Source organism: Lynx rufus, unplaced genomic scaffold (genome assembly GCF_022079265.1).
Source record: "Lynx rufus isolate CCGP_SWC_20201006 ecotype Redwood Valley unplaced genomic scaffold, mLynRuf1.p SCAF_1, whole genome shotgun sequence".
NCBI lineage: Eukaryota > Metazoa > Chordata > Mammalia > Carnivora > Felidae > Lynx > Lynx rufus.
Window position 1 is genome coordinate 53,555,790 of NW_025814823.1, and position 17,846 is coordinate 53,573,635.

Consider the following 17,846-nt stretch of genomic DNA (forward strand, 5'->3'; position numbering starts at 1 on the left):
TGTTGTTAAAGGGTCAACAGTATTTTCTTACATGTCCTGCTTTCCCCTTTCAGATCTTGATCTTTGTAGTCTCACCTCTAGTGTCCAAATCTTGGCTCCTCACTATAGGCACTGTAACCTGGGGCCAGTTACTTAACCTCTCTATGCTATAACTTCCTCATCTATAAAGTAAGGGCAGTACAAATGCAGGACCTACTTCATAAGATTATTGTGAGGATTAAATATATGAAAGGTACCTAATTTTTAAATCAGTAATAGTGTTTACATTTTATGACATGAAAATATTGTTCGCTACTGAGTCAGGTGGTGTATTTTGTGGAACTTTTTAATATTTTTAATAGAGTTGCCTAATTTTTATTTCTTTATTTTTCTCTGTATCTGAGTTAATTCTTTGCATACCCAATGGTGGTTTTTCAGAATTTGGTCTTCAGCTGTATTCTTTGTATCAGATAATTATTATTTTGTTCTTTGAAGATAGGCTTCCTAGAGCCCTTCTTCCTCCTTTTTCCATTTGTACTGTTTGTTTTCTAGGCTTAGTACAGAGCTATCATACTGAGACTTCTTTGTGTAATACTTTGCTATGTTGGATTCTGTTTCTTGAATTACAAGTCTTACTCTGATTTTGATTTATTCTTTTATTTCATTGTGACATGTTTTCTGGTAGGTTCCTAAGAAAAGATGCTTGGAGGTAAAATTCACTCAAAAATTTTGTTGCTGTTTTTTTTCCTGTTTTTCTGCTCAGATTCTCTGTCATTTCATTGATTTCAAGGTAATTTTGCTTTACTTCCTGGAACATAATTATAATAGCTGCTTTAAAATGCTTGCATGGTAACTATAATCTGAGTCATCTTGGAATTGGCATCTCTTGATTGCCCTTTTCCTGGAGAATGTTTTATATTTTCTAGTATTTTTTATTTCTAGTAATTTTGGATTTTATCCTGGATCTTCTGAGTTTTGCTGTGGTCCTCTGGAGAATATAGCTGTTTTGTTTTAAGAGCCATCCTCTCAGCTTTAGATTTTAAGTACTGCTTCACACTATGTGTGCAGTGGTTCAAATATGATATTAAATTTTAGGCCTTTACTAATCTATTTTGGGTCAGTCTTACACCTACATGGTTCCAAAGGTAGTGATGCTTCTGTACTTTCTGGCCGGTTTGGCTGCATTCCATGCTTCTTTTGGCCAGGAATAGGATTTCTAGTGGGGTTTTAGTAGCCCAAGCCACAGTGGTTTTCCACAACTGTGGTTCTACCTCAGAGCAAAGCTGCAAAAAGAAATAAAAGGCGGGTGGTGGTGGGGTGCTGGTATTTTGTGCAGGTTGTTTCATCAAGTTTTAACTTTCCTCTACATCCCTATTTTCTTTAGTGTTCAGAGTGCTCAGGCAGTTGGGTTGCTTTGTATGTTGTCCCAAGTTTTTAGTTGCTCTCAGTGGGAGGGTTTGACTTTAGGGGGCCTATACTGCCATGCCGGAACTAGATCCAACTGTAGATTAGTGAGATTTTTTATTTTCTACTCCCTACGTTAACTTTCTTTTTAATATTTTTGTTTTTCTTTCATGTTGGAGATTTTCTTTAAGTTGGGTACTCCTCTAAAGGAGATATTTTTCTAAAAAGATTTGTGTTTTATAAGATGTGTTTATGTGTTCTTGACTTACATAGGTGGGCTTCAGTGTTGTATTATTTCTTGGTGAACCAACCAAGAATTAACAAATGTTAGTGTCTGCAATTTAGTTAGGAAGCTATGGCAATAGTTTAGGTAAGAGATAGTGGTGGCTTGGATTAGAGGAGTGGCACTGAAGGGAAGTAGATGGGTGGATTCAAAGATGGGGTGTGTGTGCGTGTGTGCGTGTGCGTGTGCGTGTGTGTGTGTGTACGTACTTGAATCAGCATAAGAAGTACTCAAAAAGGTCACTTTGTGGCAGAATGGATTACTACCCCTGATTTTTTTTATTGGAGGCATTTTGAAATAGAAAGAGTCTGAATTTGGAGACAGTACAACCTGTATTTGAATCTTGGACTCTGCTTCTAACTAGGTGTGTCAGTTCAATTCATACTTGTTCCACCGTGCTCATTTTACTTAGCCATACTCAGAGGGTTATCGTAGAGACAAAAGTGGGTGATACATGTAAAGTGGCTTTGTCTTGTTTTTTTAAACTAACACTTATTGGAGTTTTACTGTGTCAGGCATTATTTGAAGTGTTTACAGGTGTTAATTTTATGATTCTTATAGAAACCCTGTGAGTAACCATTTTGTGTTTAAGATGATAAAACTGAAGCCCAGGTAGATCACAAGAGTTAGTAAGTGCTGGAGCCTAGATTTGAATCTAGAAAAGTTGATTCCAACCCTGTTGTGTTTAAACCCAGTATGCTTCTTATTCTTAGCCCAATTCAGGTGATTGGGGATGGGCTCAGAACTGTTTGTGCTAGTATTTTATTTCATTTGTCTATACGTAATACATGCCTACACAGTGCTATTCATTGACTCTAGTTAAAAGCAAAATTACTGTATAATGAAATATGTACTTTCAAGTCTTTTACTGTTTTACTTACGCTAACTAAAGATTTCTTTTGAAAGCAAAATTCAGTTTTGCAGAGAGTAAAGCATTTAGATTACCAGGTTTCCCCCTCCCCCACCCCCCCGAAAAACCTATTTGGTAAATTTGTTTTATTATGTGTGCTGAGATTTGCTGACAGTTGGAATTTGAGTAACATAGAGAACCACCTACTCAGCTTCTCTCTGGGAAGTAATTTTGCTCTGGTTTCTTCAGAGGCACAAGTTATAACACGTTTTTGTCTTGTGCATCTTTGCTCCTAGGGCAAATCAATACAGTAATGGAATTCATGTGTGTAAATTTTTATTAGAAAATGCCAGCAGTCACATCAAGTTGTGTGGAAAACCTAGGCATAATGGTGTTTCTGTATTGACCATGCCTTTAGAAATGTGGCAATATAGTGATCACTATAGCATGAGAATAATATTTATATGGGAATAAAATACATAGTGTGAGTCAGTGTAGAAACACATGATTTTTTGAAAGGAACAGAGAGAATGTGTGTGTGTTTGGCTTCTGATATTGTGAAGTTATTGAGATTATGTATTTGATTTATCAGCCAACTTTTGAAGGTTTGCTTTTGCATGTAACACTGATGGATGAGTCCTTTGACTTTTGCCTGTAGTGGCATCTTGGCATTTGCTATCCTTCCTGGATGAATCATTAACAGCTTTTCTCATGATTGTTATTACTGTATTTAGTTTTGCTTGAGGATTCTCTGTGTTTGCTGTAGCTTCTCTGTGTTTGCTGAGGGAAAATTGATGTTTCAGGCCTGGGTCCTTGCTGGTCTTGGCTCTCTGGTTTATCTGTGATAGACGATACAAACTTTTATTTTCCTTTATTCTCTCTGTTGTAGTTCTAGTTATACTGTATCATGGCCTTGCCTAGAGCTCCTAGTTGTTAGAAGCTAGAAGTTCTAGGGATTGATGGGTTGGAATTTATACCCATTTCTTGCACCCAGTCTGGTACCTAGAACATATTAGGCACTTAGTAGATGTTAGATAACTGACTACTGAATGAAAATGAATGATTCACAGAAAGAAGATGAAGCCCAAAGACCAGTGAAGATTATGCAGTTAGGAGGGGTAGGAAATTTAGATCTTCTGATACCAGGTTATCTTCTTTTCTAGTTTATTCATTAGCAGCTACGCAGCCATCTAAGAGAATGTAAAATCAGAAGACAGTACACTGTGCTATTTTTTTAAATGGTGAATGCTTGTAATAGCAACTTCAGCATTGTTACATGGGGTTAGTTGCTTATGCCCTTGGTAAATGAAACTAAATCATACCAATTACACACTATCCAGCTTCAGTCCAGTCTGTCTTCAAGGCAGTCTCCACAGCTCTTGATTCAGTTTTAGCTAAGACTTTTTAAAGTTGGCAGAGTAAAATAAGGACCCCTACAAAAGAAACAAAATGAGTAGTCAGAGGTAGGAGGAAAACCAGAAGGAAATAGTTCTGTGGAGGCTAAAGAAAAACCAATTAGAAGTACACTCAATCGAGTTGAATGTATTAAAGATTTTCTTATAATGAGGACTGAAAAAAAGGCTTTTGGATTTAACAATTAGGAGGTAGGTGTTCCTAGCAAGAGCTCTTTGAGTGAAAGCCAGTTGGTGATGGATTGAGAGGAAATGAGAATTAGAAGTGCACAGAGTAAGAATAGATCTCTCTCTCTCTCTCTCTCTCTAGGGTGTTTGTCACTGAAGGAAGGAAAGAAAGGCAAGATGGAAATAGTTCAAAAAGCACAGGGGAAAAAAAAACTTTATTTTTAGCTGATGGCAGTTTTTCTCTTTTAACTATGGCATGAATAGAATATACATGTGGGTAGAGAGGCAGAAATTAGTGGAGAAAGGAAGGAGAGACATAATTTAAAGAGAAAATGATCCTTTGGGAGGCAGGATCTTCTCTGTGCAGTTGTCTGGCATTTAGGAGTAAAGAATATGTTAGGATGGATGCCATAATGCTAAATTTAGAGATGCAGGGGAGAGAAGTTGAAGGAATTTTTACTTGAAAACCTGTTTTCCTCTGTGAAGTAGGAAGCAAAGATTTTGACTGAGCTCCACGGTCGGAAGTGGAGGATAGGAGGTTGACAGAGCTGAAACACCTGTCGTGGTGAGGACTATTCTGATGGCCCTGCTGAGATGAGAAACTAAATTTGCATGGCACAATTGTGTGATTTGTTTTCCTCTTTCTACCTGGAGAATAGCAGAGAGACTCATTCCAGATTGGATCTCAGTAGTGTACATGTAGCAGAGGATATAGGAGCTAGAAAATTGAGTGTGTCATGTAAATTTTTCACTTTATAATCCTGGCTGCATAGGATAGAAAGTAAAACCAAGTGGCAGTGAATGGAGGGCCCAAAGAATAGACTTAGTGGAAGTAAGGAAGTGAGAAAGGCAAATGCCAGGAGTTTGTGAACCAAGTACTACATGTAGAAATCTTTTTTATAGAAGCAGGAATAGATGACTGTCAGGTCAGGAAAAGTGGTGAACTGAGGTAGTCTCTGGATAACTCAACTCTGAATATCATCACTTCCTGTTTTATAGCTGGGGTGTTAAGTTGGTTTAGTGATCCTGTAACATAGTAGGATTTAAGGGGATGTTGGGGGTAGAGAGCTGGCTTGTAAGGCTTAACTGGGGAATGATTTTTGACCCTTGTGAATAGTAATAATAAGATGTAAGTGGGTCTAACAAGCTGTACAGATAGTGTAAACTTTAAGAGAGCCTCTTGATCTAGATCTGGCAATATCCAAGAAAATGTCCCTTTTCTTCTTGTTCCCAGATAAGGGGGAGCTGTGGGAGGATTGACATATTTGTTTGAGAGGCCTTTGAGGGTTGTAATGCCATCCGGGGAAGTTGGATTTTGATTAAATGTGGAGAAACCATTTTCTACAGTGACTGAAGATGTGGAGGTTTTTCATGATCTTACAGGATTTCTAATGCTGGAATGGAAATTGTTAGAAGCCAGATTATAGAGTTTAAGTTAATCTGTTGGGTTTTGTACAACATATTGTTCTATTTTCTTATTGTATAGCATTTTGTCTTTTAACTTTTATTTTAAAATAATTTTAGACTTATAAAAAGTGTGGAAAAAGATTCCAAAGAATCCTGTATAGCGTGTATACAGTTTCTTCAGATGTTGATTTTTTATTATATTTGCTTTGTGATATTCCCGTTACATTGTATGTATATATACAAACATACACTGTTTCCCCCCCGCCCCCCCAAGCATTTTTGAAAGTAAATAGCAGACATGCTGTACTTTTACATCTAAATATCTCCGTGTATATTTTGTAAAATCAAAGGCATTGTCTTATAAACTTATAGTGCAAATTATCAAAATCAGTAGCATTGATATAATATAATCTGCAAAGTTCACTACTTTCCCTAAGATCTTTTATAGCAAAAGAAAATATTTTTTATAATATCAGGATGTAGCTCTTTATTAAATATTGTGCTTCTGTTAGTCTCTTTTAATCTAGAACAGTTGTCTAATTTTTTAAGTCTTTCATGACAATGTTTTGGAAAGATTCACATCTGCTATTTTGTAGTATACTCCACAAATGTCCATTTTTTTCCTAACAATACTTTCACTAACTGGCTTTAGAATTTACTGGTTATTATTGCCTGAAATAGTTATACCTATGGTAGTCGTCATGGTAATTTTCTAGTTCTTTAATTTCTTCTACATTTATTTAGAGTTGTACAAGGAAACATTTCCTTGCCTCCAGTTTATTTATTCATTTATATTAGTATGAATTAATGGATTCTTATTTTATTCTACTGGTTATAATTTGATACTATTATCATTTATTATGAGGCTCAGCTCATCCCAGATTTGACCAGTGGTTTCCTCTTTCATCTCCCATGTCCTTTGATATGTCCCCATCATGTTTGCACTTTCCTACCATACAGAATCTAGATAATGTGAAAGATCTGATTTCTAGAGTTTAGTTTGGATTGAGGAAGTACTGTTTACACTTAAACATAGGGCTATAGTGGAAGCAAACTGACCAGCACAACAGTCACTGCCATAGTAGCTTACTATTGCTCTACTGGGTGCTTACTGAGCATTTTCTCACAGAGTTGTTTGTGGAAAGTTTGCAGAGTCGTTTATTAGCTGAGTTGTTGAATAAAACAGAATATTGGCGGCATGTTGCTGACGATGTAAGTGTGCCATCCTTGTAACTGGAGTACTAAGGACTAGTTAGTGTTCCTGTGCAAACAGAATGACTTTGTAAATGATGTACATGAATATGTAATGTGATTAACAAAGGCAAAGGGACCCCATAAAGCAAACTCTGCTATAGATGGATAAGAGACCAAGAAAAAGCCCTTATGAGTAATTTTGGCCTCTAAAGTGTGTTTTATTAGAAAATCATCACACGAAAATGGGTACATATTGGTATTACTTTATGTATTAGTGCTATTAACTAATTGATGGAAAATAAAGATGATCATATCAGTTTATATACCTGACTTTCTTTTCTTGTAAAGATAATGGTTATAAAAGGTTATTGGATGTATGTAGAGTATGTGGTGATTTTTTTTTTAAATTTGGTAATGGAGAAATTTTATAGTGTCTGTTTTCTAGCTTACAGAAACTTCTTTAAGCATAGATGGAAATGTCTTTAATATATCACTTTGTGTCTTAAGAATAAAAACGAATGTTTCTTACTTTCATCTCAGTTCTAGAGAACTTGGAGAAAATAGAAAAGTAAAAAACAAAGAAACATAAAGTAAAACTTGCAAGCACTCATGCTGCCCATTTTGTCACCTGTCAGTTTGAAACACTTTTTCTTATTTAAACATAGAATAATATGTAATTTATCCACAATTTTGTCAGTTTTTTAATACTATATCGTGATCATTTCCTTATGTCATTAAGTATCCTGTTAGAAACACCATCTTAAATGGTTCCATTCTTTTGATACTCCTATATTAATTTGGATGAATAGATTGTTTCCAGTTTTCCATTACTGTAAAACTGTGATGAACAGTTTTATAAAGAAGTCTTGTTTTAAGTTTCTGATTAGTTTGTTTGGGTGTAGTCTTAAAGTAAGAATTACTAGACTAAAGTGTGTTTTTGTAATGACCTTTTTAATTTTTCTAAAAAGTTATATATACTTATTTTTAAAAATGTAGGCAGTAAGAGTACAAAGAAAGAAGCAATATAGGCATCCATACCTTAGCAACCAGAAATAACTTATGTTAGCATTTGGTGCGCATAATTTCATTTGTGCTTATAGAAAGGAATAATGTTATAAAAATAGGATAATGCCATTTATGCTATTTTAAAAAATGAAAACATGAAATATGATTTTGTTTGAATTCAACACCAGGGGAAAAAATCTAAATGAACAGCTGAATTCTAGATAAAGGTTTAACACAGAGCTGTTTGGTTATGTAAGATTTCACCAAAATTAAGAAAGAATACAAAACCAGTAGGGAATTAGGATAATTTAAAAAAACTGCATGTTTTAATTTTAGGTATTGGAGATTAAATCCCAGCTGTGATAGATGAGATAAATGATACTTTCTCTCATCTCTTTTTTTCCTCAGTCCCTCATTTCTATGTTACGTATATTTTTACTTTTTCAGGTTATGTAATGTTTGCTTTTTGGGTTTTTTTGTTAAAGTTTTTTTTTTTAATGTTTATGGATTTATTTTGAGAATGAGAGAGGGGTGGGGAGCATGTGCAAGCAGGGGAGGGGCAGAGAGAGAGAGGGAGAGGGAATCCCAAGCAGGCTGTCAGTGCAGAGCCCAAGTATTCACAAACCATGAGATCATGTGAGCTGAAATCAAGAGTTGGATACGTAACTATTAACAAACTGAGCCACCTAGGCGCTCCAGATTTTTGTTTTTGTTTTTGTTTTTTTTTTAAGTTTATTTGTTTATCTTGAGAATGAGAGAGAGAAAGAGCGTGAGCAGGGGAGGAGCAGAGAGAGAGGAGAGAGAGAATCCCAAGCAGGCTTAGCACTGTCAGTGCAGAGCCCAGAGTGGGACTCCATCCCACGAACTGGGCAGTCATAACCTGAGCCAAGGTCAAGAGTTGGACACTTAACTGACGGAGCCACCCAGGCGCCCCTGATTTCTGCCAGCAGCTTAGACTTTAGCTCCATGTTTAGCATTAGTTCTGTATTTAAGAGGATTCAGTGCTAACCACCATATCTTTTCCTAATACTTTTCTCTTTGCTTTGTATTTGACTCATTTTCTGATTGCCTGTTTTTCATTGTGGATTAATTTTTTTTAAGGAGTCGTGGGTGCTATAAATATACATGGAAGACAACTTGGCCAGCTCAACTTTTTGTTTTAAATGTAAATATTAAAATTATGAAACATTTCAAACATAAAAGTACAGAAAATAATACACAAGATAGTTTTATATCCACTGTGGAGATAATGGCAAATGGAGATAATAGCATTTTGTCATATTTGTTTCAAGTTTTGAACTTTTTTTTCCTTTTTTTAAGGAAAGGTATGCTTAAAGCCTTGCATTCATGCCTCCCCCTTCTTCCTTGTATGCTATCTTGAAGTTGATGTATATGATTTCTATGGATGTTTTTACTATATAAAATAGATAGGTTTTAGATTTATGTGAAAATGTACTTATTACAGTTTTTTGCTGTTTTATACTTTTGCAGCTTGCTTTTTCACCTGGAATGTTTTAAAGATTTATCTATGATGATTCATATTGATCGAATTCATCAATTTAAAGTGTTGAATTGTGTTATAAAATCATGAAATAATATTCATTTCCTGCTGGCAGACTGTTGTTTTCAGTATCTTACTATTACAGGTAGTACTGCTGAGAGCAATCTTGTACATGTATTTTTATGTCCTAGTGAGTTTTCTAGTGTTGACATCTGGAAGTAGAATGATTGTATCCTACACACCTTCAGCTTTCATAGGAATTGCCAAATTGCTCTTCAAGGTAGTTCAGTGAATTTATACTCTTACTAGTTTGAGTCCCAACACTATCCTTCCTAACAGTTTGTGCTCTTTTAATTATTAGGAATATTTTCTTTTTTTCATTAATAATTTATATTCCTTCTGTGTGATGCTGTTTTGTTTCTTATGTCCAGTAAAATTTGTTTTCTTAGAGTTTTCATTTCTACTAACTTTTATCAAAATATCACCCCTTTTATGACCTGTTTTTGGTTTTGTACTTATATTCTTTCATAGTAAACTATTTTTTGATGAGTAAAAATCCTGTGTATGAACTTTCGTTACTTCTTTGTGCTCTGAGTCCCTGATGCTTCTATCTGTACGTACACTCTCAGGTAGTTTGTCTGTAATCCAGTGACCCTTACCCTTGCCAGCTCATTGATTTGCTTATGGGAGAGGATAGCTGCATGTGATTTTTGTGACTTTCTTTGTTGTTGGTTGTCTTGTCTAGCTGTGGTAAGAAAGGCTGACTCTAGTGTAGTTTTTCTGAAGACTTGGGTGATGTGGGGTTGGAATTTATTTTCTTGTTTAATGTAATTCAGAGATTTTTTTCTGAAAATATGGTTTAATTTTAGTAGGCTTAATAACAAACATTTTCTTATTAACTAATAATAACTGCCCACAAAAGTTGAATGACTAAATATTTCAGGTGTCTACTATATGTAGAGCACCGAGGAAATCATAGAAATATATGAAGTATGATTCTTGATCTTGAAATGTTAAGTGCATCTATTACTTGACTAAACTCCCTCCCCCATTTTGGTAAAAAAACTCTGGGAGGCTTAGACAACTGTATTTTATGTGAAGCCTACTCAAGCTCTACACTCAGCTACCTGTTTTAGGGTATACCAGGATGAATAAAGCATACTTTCTAAATTTCTGAAGGTTATGATCTGATCGGGAAGGTGGAAACATTCCCAAATCTAATTAGAGGTTGTCAGGGTCCCTAAGCCCCCACAGGGCATCATGAAGCACAGTACAGACTTGCAAGTGGTAGTTTGCTGGAAGGAAATGGTTGCAATTAGAATTGACTAGATCTTGTTTTTCATTCTTGTGCCTAAATGGTTTTGATTTTAAAAGCTCTTGAATGTTGAAATTCTGATTGCTGAATTAGGGGCTTCTTTCATGTGTGGTGACATTTATTTTCATAGTTTCACTCTATTTTAATGTCTGAGATCTCAGTTCTTTTTTTCAGTTGACGTGTTGGAAGCAGACAATAGCAGTTTTGAAATGAAACCAAAACCCTTATTTGTTTAAGAGAAAACTAAGATGTGCCTTGATAAAATATCTGATGACACTTTTTTTTGTTGTTAAGTTTATGTATTTATTTTTCTGTAAGAAAGAGTGTGAGCAGGGGAGAGTCAGAGAGAGAGAGAGAGAAAATCTTAAGCAGGTTTAGCACTGTCAGTGCAGAGTCCAATGTAGGGCTTGAACTTAAAGTCATGAAGCATGAGATCATGACCTGAGCTGAAATCAAGAGTCAGACACTTACCCAGTTTAGCCATCCAGGTGCCCCGACACTTGGTTTTAAATAGTTGTTTTGCAGCCTTGTTCAGGTGATGGAGCATCTAGAACTCATGGTACCGTTTGTGGAGCACTATGAAATAATGATATTCTTTCATGCTAAGAAGAAAGGTTTTACTAGCAGAAATATGTTTATATTATGAAATATAAAACAACTAAAATTCTGTACTTTCAAGAGAAGAAGCTGAAAATTAAGCATGATTTGCCAGCTGACAGTTTTTTATTAATATTCATTCATTGCTTATACATTCTTTCCTAATTGTTTATATTTTTGCTTTATCATAAGCTAGCTCTCATTAGTGGATAAATGTCCAGAGACAGGAAAGTTTTAGCGAAGAAAAAACACCCTAACATTAAGACAGTTCTGTTACTTTGCTTAATAGCATATTTATATATATAAGGAAGACTGCTATAATTTAGTTTTATTGGTAGAAAATCTAACTTCATATACCAGGCAGCGGTGCTTTGTGGGAACCTGTGTTCCACGCTATTGGTTTAGATCGCTTGTGCTGTCTGCAGGGATTTCGTAGCTCCTGCTATTATCACCTTATCCCTAGAGGCATAGATAAGGTAGCTCATTTTCTTCTTGGGTGATTAAAATGAGTAGCTGGACTCTACCAGTTGATTTTATTGCAACTCTAATCTGTTTTCTCCTTTAATTGAGGTGTTAAGGCAACATAGAATGATAGAGACTACCATAGGTTTTTGCTAGAGTCATGTTATCTTATAGCAGCCTTTGCCATCTATTAATATTATATAAAGGGCAAGAATCCCATTATATGTAGGTTGACTATTGAATTGACCATTCAGTTTTCTTAAGAATGAAAGGGGTGGAGAAAATGCTAAGTTGAATGGAGCCCTGCAATAGTAGATATAAAAAGTAGGACTCTTCTGGGAAAAACAGCTATATGGTCTGCAGCCTTGCCAGAGAATCATCCAAAACCTGCCTGAAAGTGCTGCCCTTCAGAAAAGCTAGCATTCTAATAATTTAAAAGATCTAATTAAAAAATTTTAAAGGTTTTTTATTGAGGTAAAATTTATCTCCTTGCGTCTACGAACTCTTCTTCCCAGTTTTGTTTTGTGCTAAAATTAAATGTAAGAATATGGTAGTATACAAAATATACATTAGTTCTTCACGTACTTCCCCCCCCCCCCCAATAACTTACAATTTTTTTTTTCTCTTTCAAACACTGCTCACTGAACACTTCATAGTACATCCATACATTCTCATCTTGGTATGTTTAGAAAACATTCATTAGGTTTCTGGCTTCTCAGAAGCAAAGCTCACAGTTATTACGTTAATCTTTTATCACCTTAAGATAGAGTGAAGTGCCATAGCATAGGAGAGCTTAAAGGAAAATAAATAGTAGTTTACACATGAGAAGGCTGGACGGCAAGGTAGAGTTAATCATAATGGTTAAGGTTGTCTTATCATTAAAAATACTCAGCATACATCAGTAAGGATTAGCTACAGGTATGTTGAAGATAGCCCTCTTGTTATCCTAGTATCCTTTAGGCTAAAAAACTGTGGCTCCCTGTGCAACTTTTCATCACCCTGGTCACTATATAAAAGACATGTTTTAGTTTTCATGTGCTATTTTTAAAAAATATTTATTTAGTTTGAGAGAGAGCACATGAGTGAGCCAGGGGCAGGTAGAGAGAGAGGGAGATAAAGACTCCTATATGGAAGCTCAGTATCACAAACCATATCATGACCTGAGCTGAAATCAAGGATCAGAGGCTTAACTGACTGAGCCACCCAGGTGCCCCTTCCTGTGCCCATGTTTTTTTCAGGAGACTTATAAATAGGATAAGCTAGGAAGATAACTTTGGAGGTGCGTTGTTCATTATTGTATTTATGTAGGTCCTACTCTATTTATCCCTGCCCCTTTTTTTGCTGTTTATGGTAATCCTTACAGAATGTAAAATAGAACCATTGCACAGCATGATTAAGGAAAAATTTCCACAAATGACACTGTCTGCTTTGATAAACATGTGATTTGGTTTGAGCCCTTGAATGGACTTAGTTAAAAGGCACTCAAAGTAGGTTAATTTACAGAGGCACCAAAGAGATCAAATAAAAAAATTGCATTTTGGAAGTTCTCTGCTACAGTGGATAGACATTATTGACTGAGTTATTGGGTTTTACTATTGATACATGGCAAATGTTCACTGTATAATTTTTTTTAAAAATAAAACTGGAACTGTAGGGCATTTGAAATAATTTAGGGTATGTTTTACAAGTTCCGAGCTCTACTTCTGAGATCATATATAAAAATATCTGTAGTTAACTCTTTTTATTGCAGTTATTTGAGTACATTTTGATAGGTTTTAAAAATGAGTTGGTCATTCTGGGGAACACATGTATGTATTTGATATGGTAAGGAGTGTTTCTTAGGAACCAGAGGAGAGCTGTTTTGTCATAAGGCGTTTTCTTTAGTATAGTTCACCCACATTTGCACTGTTAATGGTAGCGATGGAGCAGTGGTTTCCTTATTTGACACCGTCGCTGTTAATTGTTTAGTTGTGAATGTTAGTATATATCTGTACTTCACTTTTATTTGCCTTAATTTGCTTGTCTAACATTTTTGCTTTTCAAAATATGATCAAAGATGACTAAGTTAGGTGTTCCCTGCGTAACTTGTACTAGGAAACATGGAAGATGCTTTGTGACTCTGAGGCAGTGTTGCTAGTCAGGAGGGTGGTCGTGTAGTGCCTGCCTGGAAAACGGCAGGTAAATACAAAGCTCATGCAAAATTCACTTTATGATTATTTGACCTTACAGTTCAGTTTCTGTGAGTGAATTCTGTCACATAAACCTTGGTGTTAATGGAGAAAAAAAACTGTCTTAGTAACTTGAGAAGTGATTTTAGGTATGTTTATGGCAGTTGTGTTAAAATTTATGAACTCGACAAAAGTATTGTGTTAGTGAGATCACTTACCAAGACACATGCAAACAGCAGTGAAGTAAATTTTACTTTGCGTATGTATATTTTTAATTTTTTTAGAGGCATATGAGTGACTATTGGACTGATAGCACCCAATTATTTCAGGTCACAGAATAAAGTATATTAAAGGGGAAGAAGGAGGAAACTAGTATTTATTAAATGCCTTCTGTGTGTTAGATGTTAATGTTAGGTGCCTTCCAAATATTATTTTACAATCCTATGAGGATTTTGGCTGCATTTAGAACTTAAACTTGGAGACACTGAGGCACAGAGAAGAGGTTTCTCAAAGCTCCTAAAAGGTAGAGCAAGAATTTGCATGCTCTTTTTAAACTCCAAGTGCATGTTCATTTCACCACATCACAACACTCAGATTTGTGTTTATACAGTTTTGCTCTGTGACAAAATTTATTTGGGGGATTTTTAACATTGAATTTCTTTACAAGAATAAATTAAGATGTGAAAATTGAATAATATTGAAGACCTGTAGTTTCTTTTCAAAACAAGGTTCTAATAGATTTAAAAGTATCTTAAAATATTTCATAAGAGAAGGGGAAATAATAGTTACAAATAGAGGGAGGGAGGCAAACCATAAGAGACTCTTATGGTTTAAGAGACTCTTAAATACAGAGAACAAACTGAGGGTTGATGGGGGAGCATTGGGGGGAGGGGAAAATGGGTGATCGGCATTGAGGAGGGCACTTGCTGGGATGAGCACTGCCTGTTGTATGTAGGCGAAGAATCTTGAGATTCTACCCCCAAAACCAAGAGCACACTGTATATACTGTAAGCTAACTTGACAATAAATTATATTAAAATTCTTTTAAATAGTTAATAAGAACTCTTTTGCAAATATAGGGATCAATTATAGTACCTTTTTGATGAGTCACTTTTTAGATACTGATGCTTTTGGTTGACCTCGAATTAGTTTGACTGTATGTCGTTATCATCACCTCCTAACAAATTTAAAGTTTTTAAAAGACTTTTTAAAAGGTTACTTGTAAATGAAGTAAGAAGTCTGCAGCCCTGCTGCTCAGGTTTGAGTCCTGGCCTTACCCGTCCTGGCTGTTGTGATGTCTAGCAAGTTACTCTAGCCCTTTCAGGGTTGTTCCCTTCCCCCATTTTAATCTGTCAAATGGGGATAATACTATTTCATAGATATGTGGTGAGGATTAAGTGAGTTAAATACAGATCCAACGTATTATTTTGCAATTCTGAGCTTTCAGACCGTTTGTTGTGTTGAAGAGCGTCTTCCAAGATTTTATATACACATTGATTCATCTTGCTTGATAAGTAATTCTTCTGGTACTTGAGAAGACCTCCTTAGAGTATTCTGCGTTTTTGAAATGTTTATATATTATTATTTCATTTTATTAATTCAGGTTACATTTCAGTTATCCTAGATGCTAGTGTAATAGAAATGGTATTGTGGTTGTATTAGTTATTAGTTGTTTTCTTTGTAGCGATTAATACATGGTAGATGATAATTAACTGTAGGATTGAATGGATTTGAATGTATTTTAGTCATGATTTTTTTTCTTTACAAGTGCTTAATTTGAACCTCAATTTTATTGTAAAGAAACTACCAAAAATACAATTTTTTAATGACTGCTTAGGTCTCTTACAAATTTTCTTCATCTTTTTAAATGCTATTTTTCTTTGTTTTTAGCTAAAAAGTGATCCTTTGCCTAAAACAGTCTTTGAAAATCAGCTTAAATTTTTTAAAAATAATAATGAGAATTACATTATTGTTTTCTTTTTCCTTGTTCTCTTAGCTTCACAATGAAGAGGATAATTCAGAGTCATCTGCTGTAGAGCAACCATCGACTTCAAACTCAACACCGCAGACTGCTCCTTCTGCATCAGTACTTGAAACTGACTCTTCTCCTCCACCTTATAGCAGTATTACTGTGGAAGTACCTACAACTTCAGGTATTGTTTCTAATTTGAAACGACAAGTAATATTTTTAATATCTCCTTTTTTTTTTTTTTAACCAGTATGGTTTTGTGTAATTATCGAGTCTATTAAGAGGCTTCCTGATTTTATGATTTTTTAAAAAAATGTTTTCCCAAGGATAGTTTGTGAAATGTTTACTCATATATTACTTGCCTCATATTCTTGTTGTTTTAAAAAAAAATTATAAGTATAAACTTGCTTATGCTTATTACTATTTCCAACAGAGTAGCATATTGCTTTTGGAAGAAATAAATACATTGTATATACACGACATATTTTTATATATTTGTGTTTGTGTATATTTACTTACATAGTTGTAAAACAAGGTATTATTGATGCTTAGTGTGAGCAGGAATGTGGTATGTGTGAACGGAGGTGAAGGGTGTACATAATGTTATCACATACATATGGTAGTAATTCCTGGACATACGACAGTGGTTCTGGCTTCTTACTGTTCATCTTATCTTTTCAGGTCATTCTAAAGAGATACCCTCCTCAGTTTCTCCGGCCACAATTTGTATTTTCCCAGGAATGCTAAGCTAATCATTATATAATTTATTTTTTATTCTTTACTTTTATTCCAGTACAGTTAACATACAGTGTTATTATTAGTTTCAGGTGTACAATAATTTAGCAGTTCTGTACATTTCAGTGCTCATCATGATAAGTGTACTCTTAATCCCCTTCACCTATTTCACTCATCTCTTTACTCATGTCCTTCCAATAACCATTTGTTTGTTGTCTATGGTTAATAGTCTCATAGTCTCATTTTTGGTTTGTCTCTGTTTTCTTTCCTTTGCTCATTTGTTTTGTTTCTTAAATTCCACATATGAGTAAAGTCATATGGTATTTGTGTTTCCCTGACTTATTTCACTTAGCATTATACTCTCTAGCTCCATCCATGTTGTTGCAAATGGCAAGATTTCATTCTTTTTTAAAAAAGCTGAATAATACTCCACTATATACATACACACCATATCTTTTGTATCCTTTCATCTACCAGTGGACACTAGGGCTTCTTCCATAATTTGGCTATTTGGCTATTGTAAATAGTGCTACAATAAATACAGGGGCGCATATATCCTTTCAAATTAATGTTTTCATGTTCTTTGGGTAAATACCCAGTAGTGTGCGATTACTTGATCATAGGGTAGTTCTATTTTTGACTTAAAAAAAATTTTTTTTAATGTTTATTTAGTTTTTAGAGAGAAAGTGAGAGAGCACGCGTGAGAGTTGGGAAGGGACAGAGAGAGACGGAGACACAGAATCGGAAGCAGGCTCCAGGCTCTGAGCTGTCAGCACAGAGCCCGACACAGGGCTCAAACCCATGAATGGTGAGATCATGACCTGAGCTGAGGTCAGACTCTTAACCGACTGAGCCACCTGGGCACCCCCTATTTTTGACTTTTTAAACTTCCATACTGTTTTTCACAGTGGCTGCACCAGTTTGCATTCCCATAGCAGTGCATGAGAGTTTATTTTTCTGCACATCCTTGCAAACATTTGTTGTTTCCTGGAGTTAATCATTATATAATTGAAAAAAGTTTAGGGGCGTCTGGGTAGCTCAGTTGGTTGAGCGTCCAACTTTGGCTCAGGTCATGATCTCACAGTTTGTGAGTTCGAGCCCCGCGTGGAGCTCCCTGCTGTCAGTGCAGAGCTTGCTTGGATCCTTTATCCTCTTCTTTCTCTGCCCCTCCCCTGCTTGCACTCTCTCAAAAATAAATATTTAAATTTTTAAATGTGCTTTTGTATACGATTGTAAATAACCTCTACGTATTTTATGTATTCTTTAGGAAACACTTTTTAAATCTATTATAAGAAACATTTTAATATTAGAAGACCCTTCACTAGAGTATTCATCTTTCTTATCTCTTATTCTGTAATCAATATCAGTACTTCTCAAACTTCTGCCAACCTTATCTT

The 17,846-nt window shown here is 35.2% G+C and overlaps 1 protein-coding gene across 1 annotated transcript in view; it reads left to right on the forward strand.

Annotated features, from left to right (window-relative positions):
• NDFIP2 (Nedd4 family interacting protein 2) overlaps positions 1-17,846 on the forward strand; it is a 64,379-nt gene that overhangs the window by 17,775 nt on the left and 28,758 nt on the right. Inside the window, exon 3 of the mRNA XM_047081012.1 lies at positions 15,742-15,898. Coding sequence (XP_046936968.1) covers positions 15,742-15,898 — 157 coding nt within the window. The remainder of the gene's footprint in view (positions 1-15,741; positions 15,899-17,846) is intronic.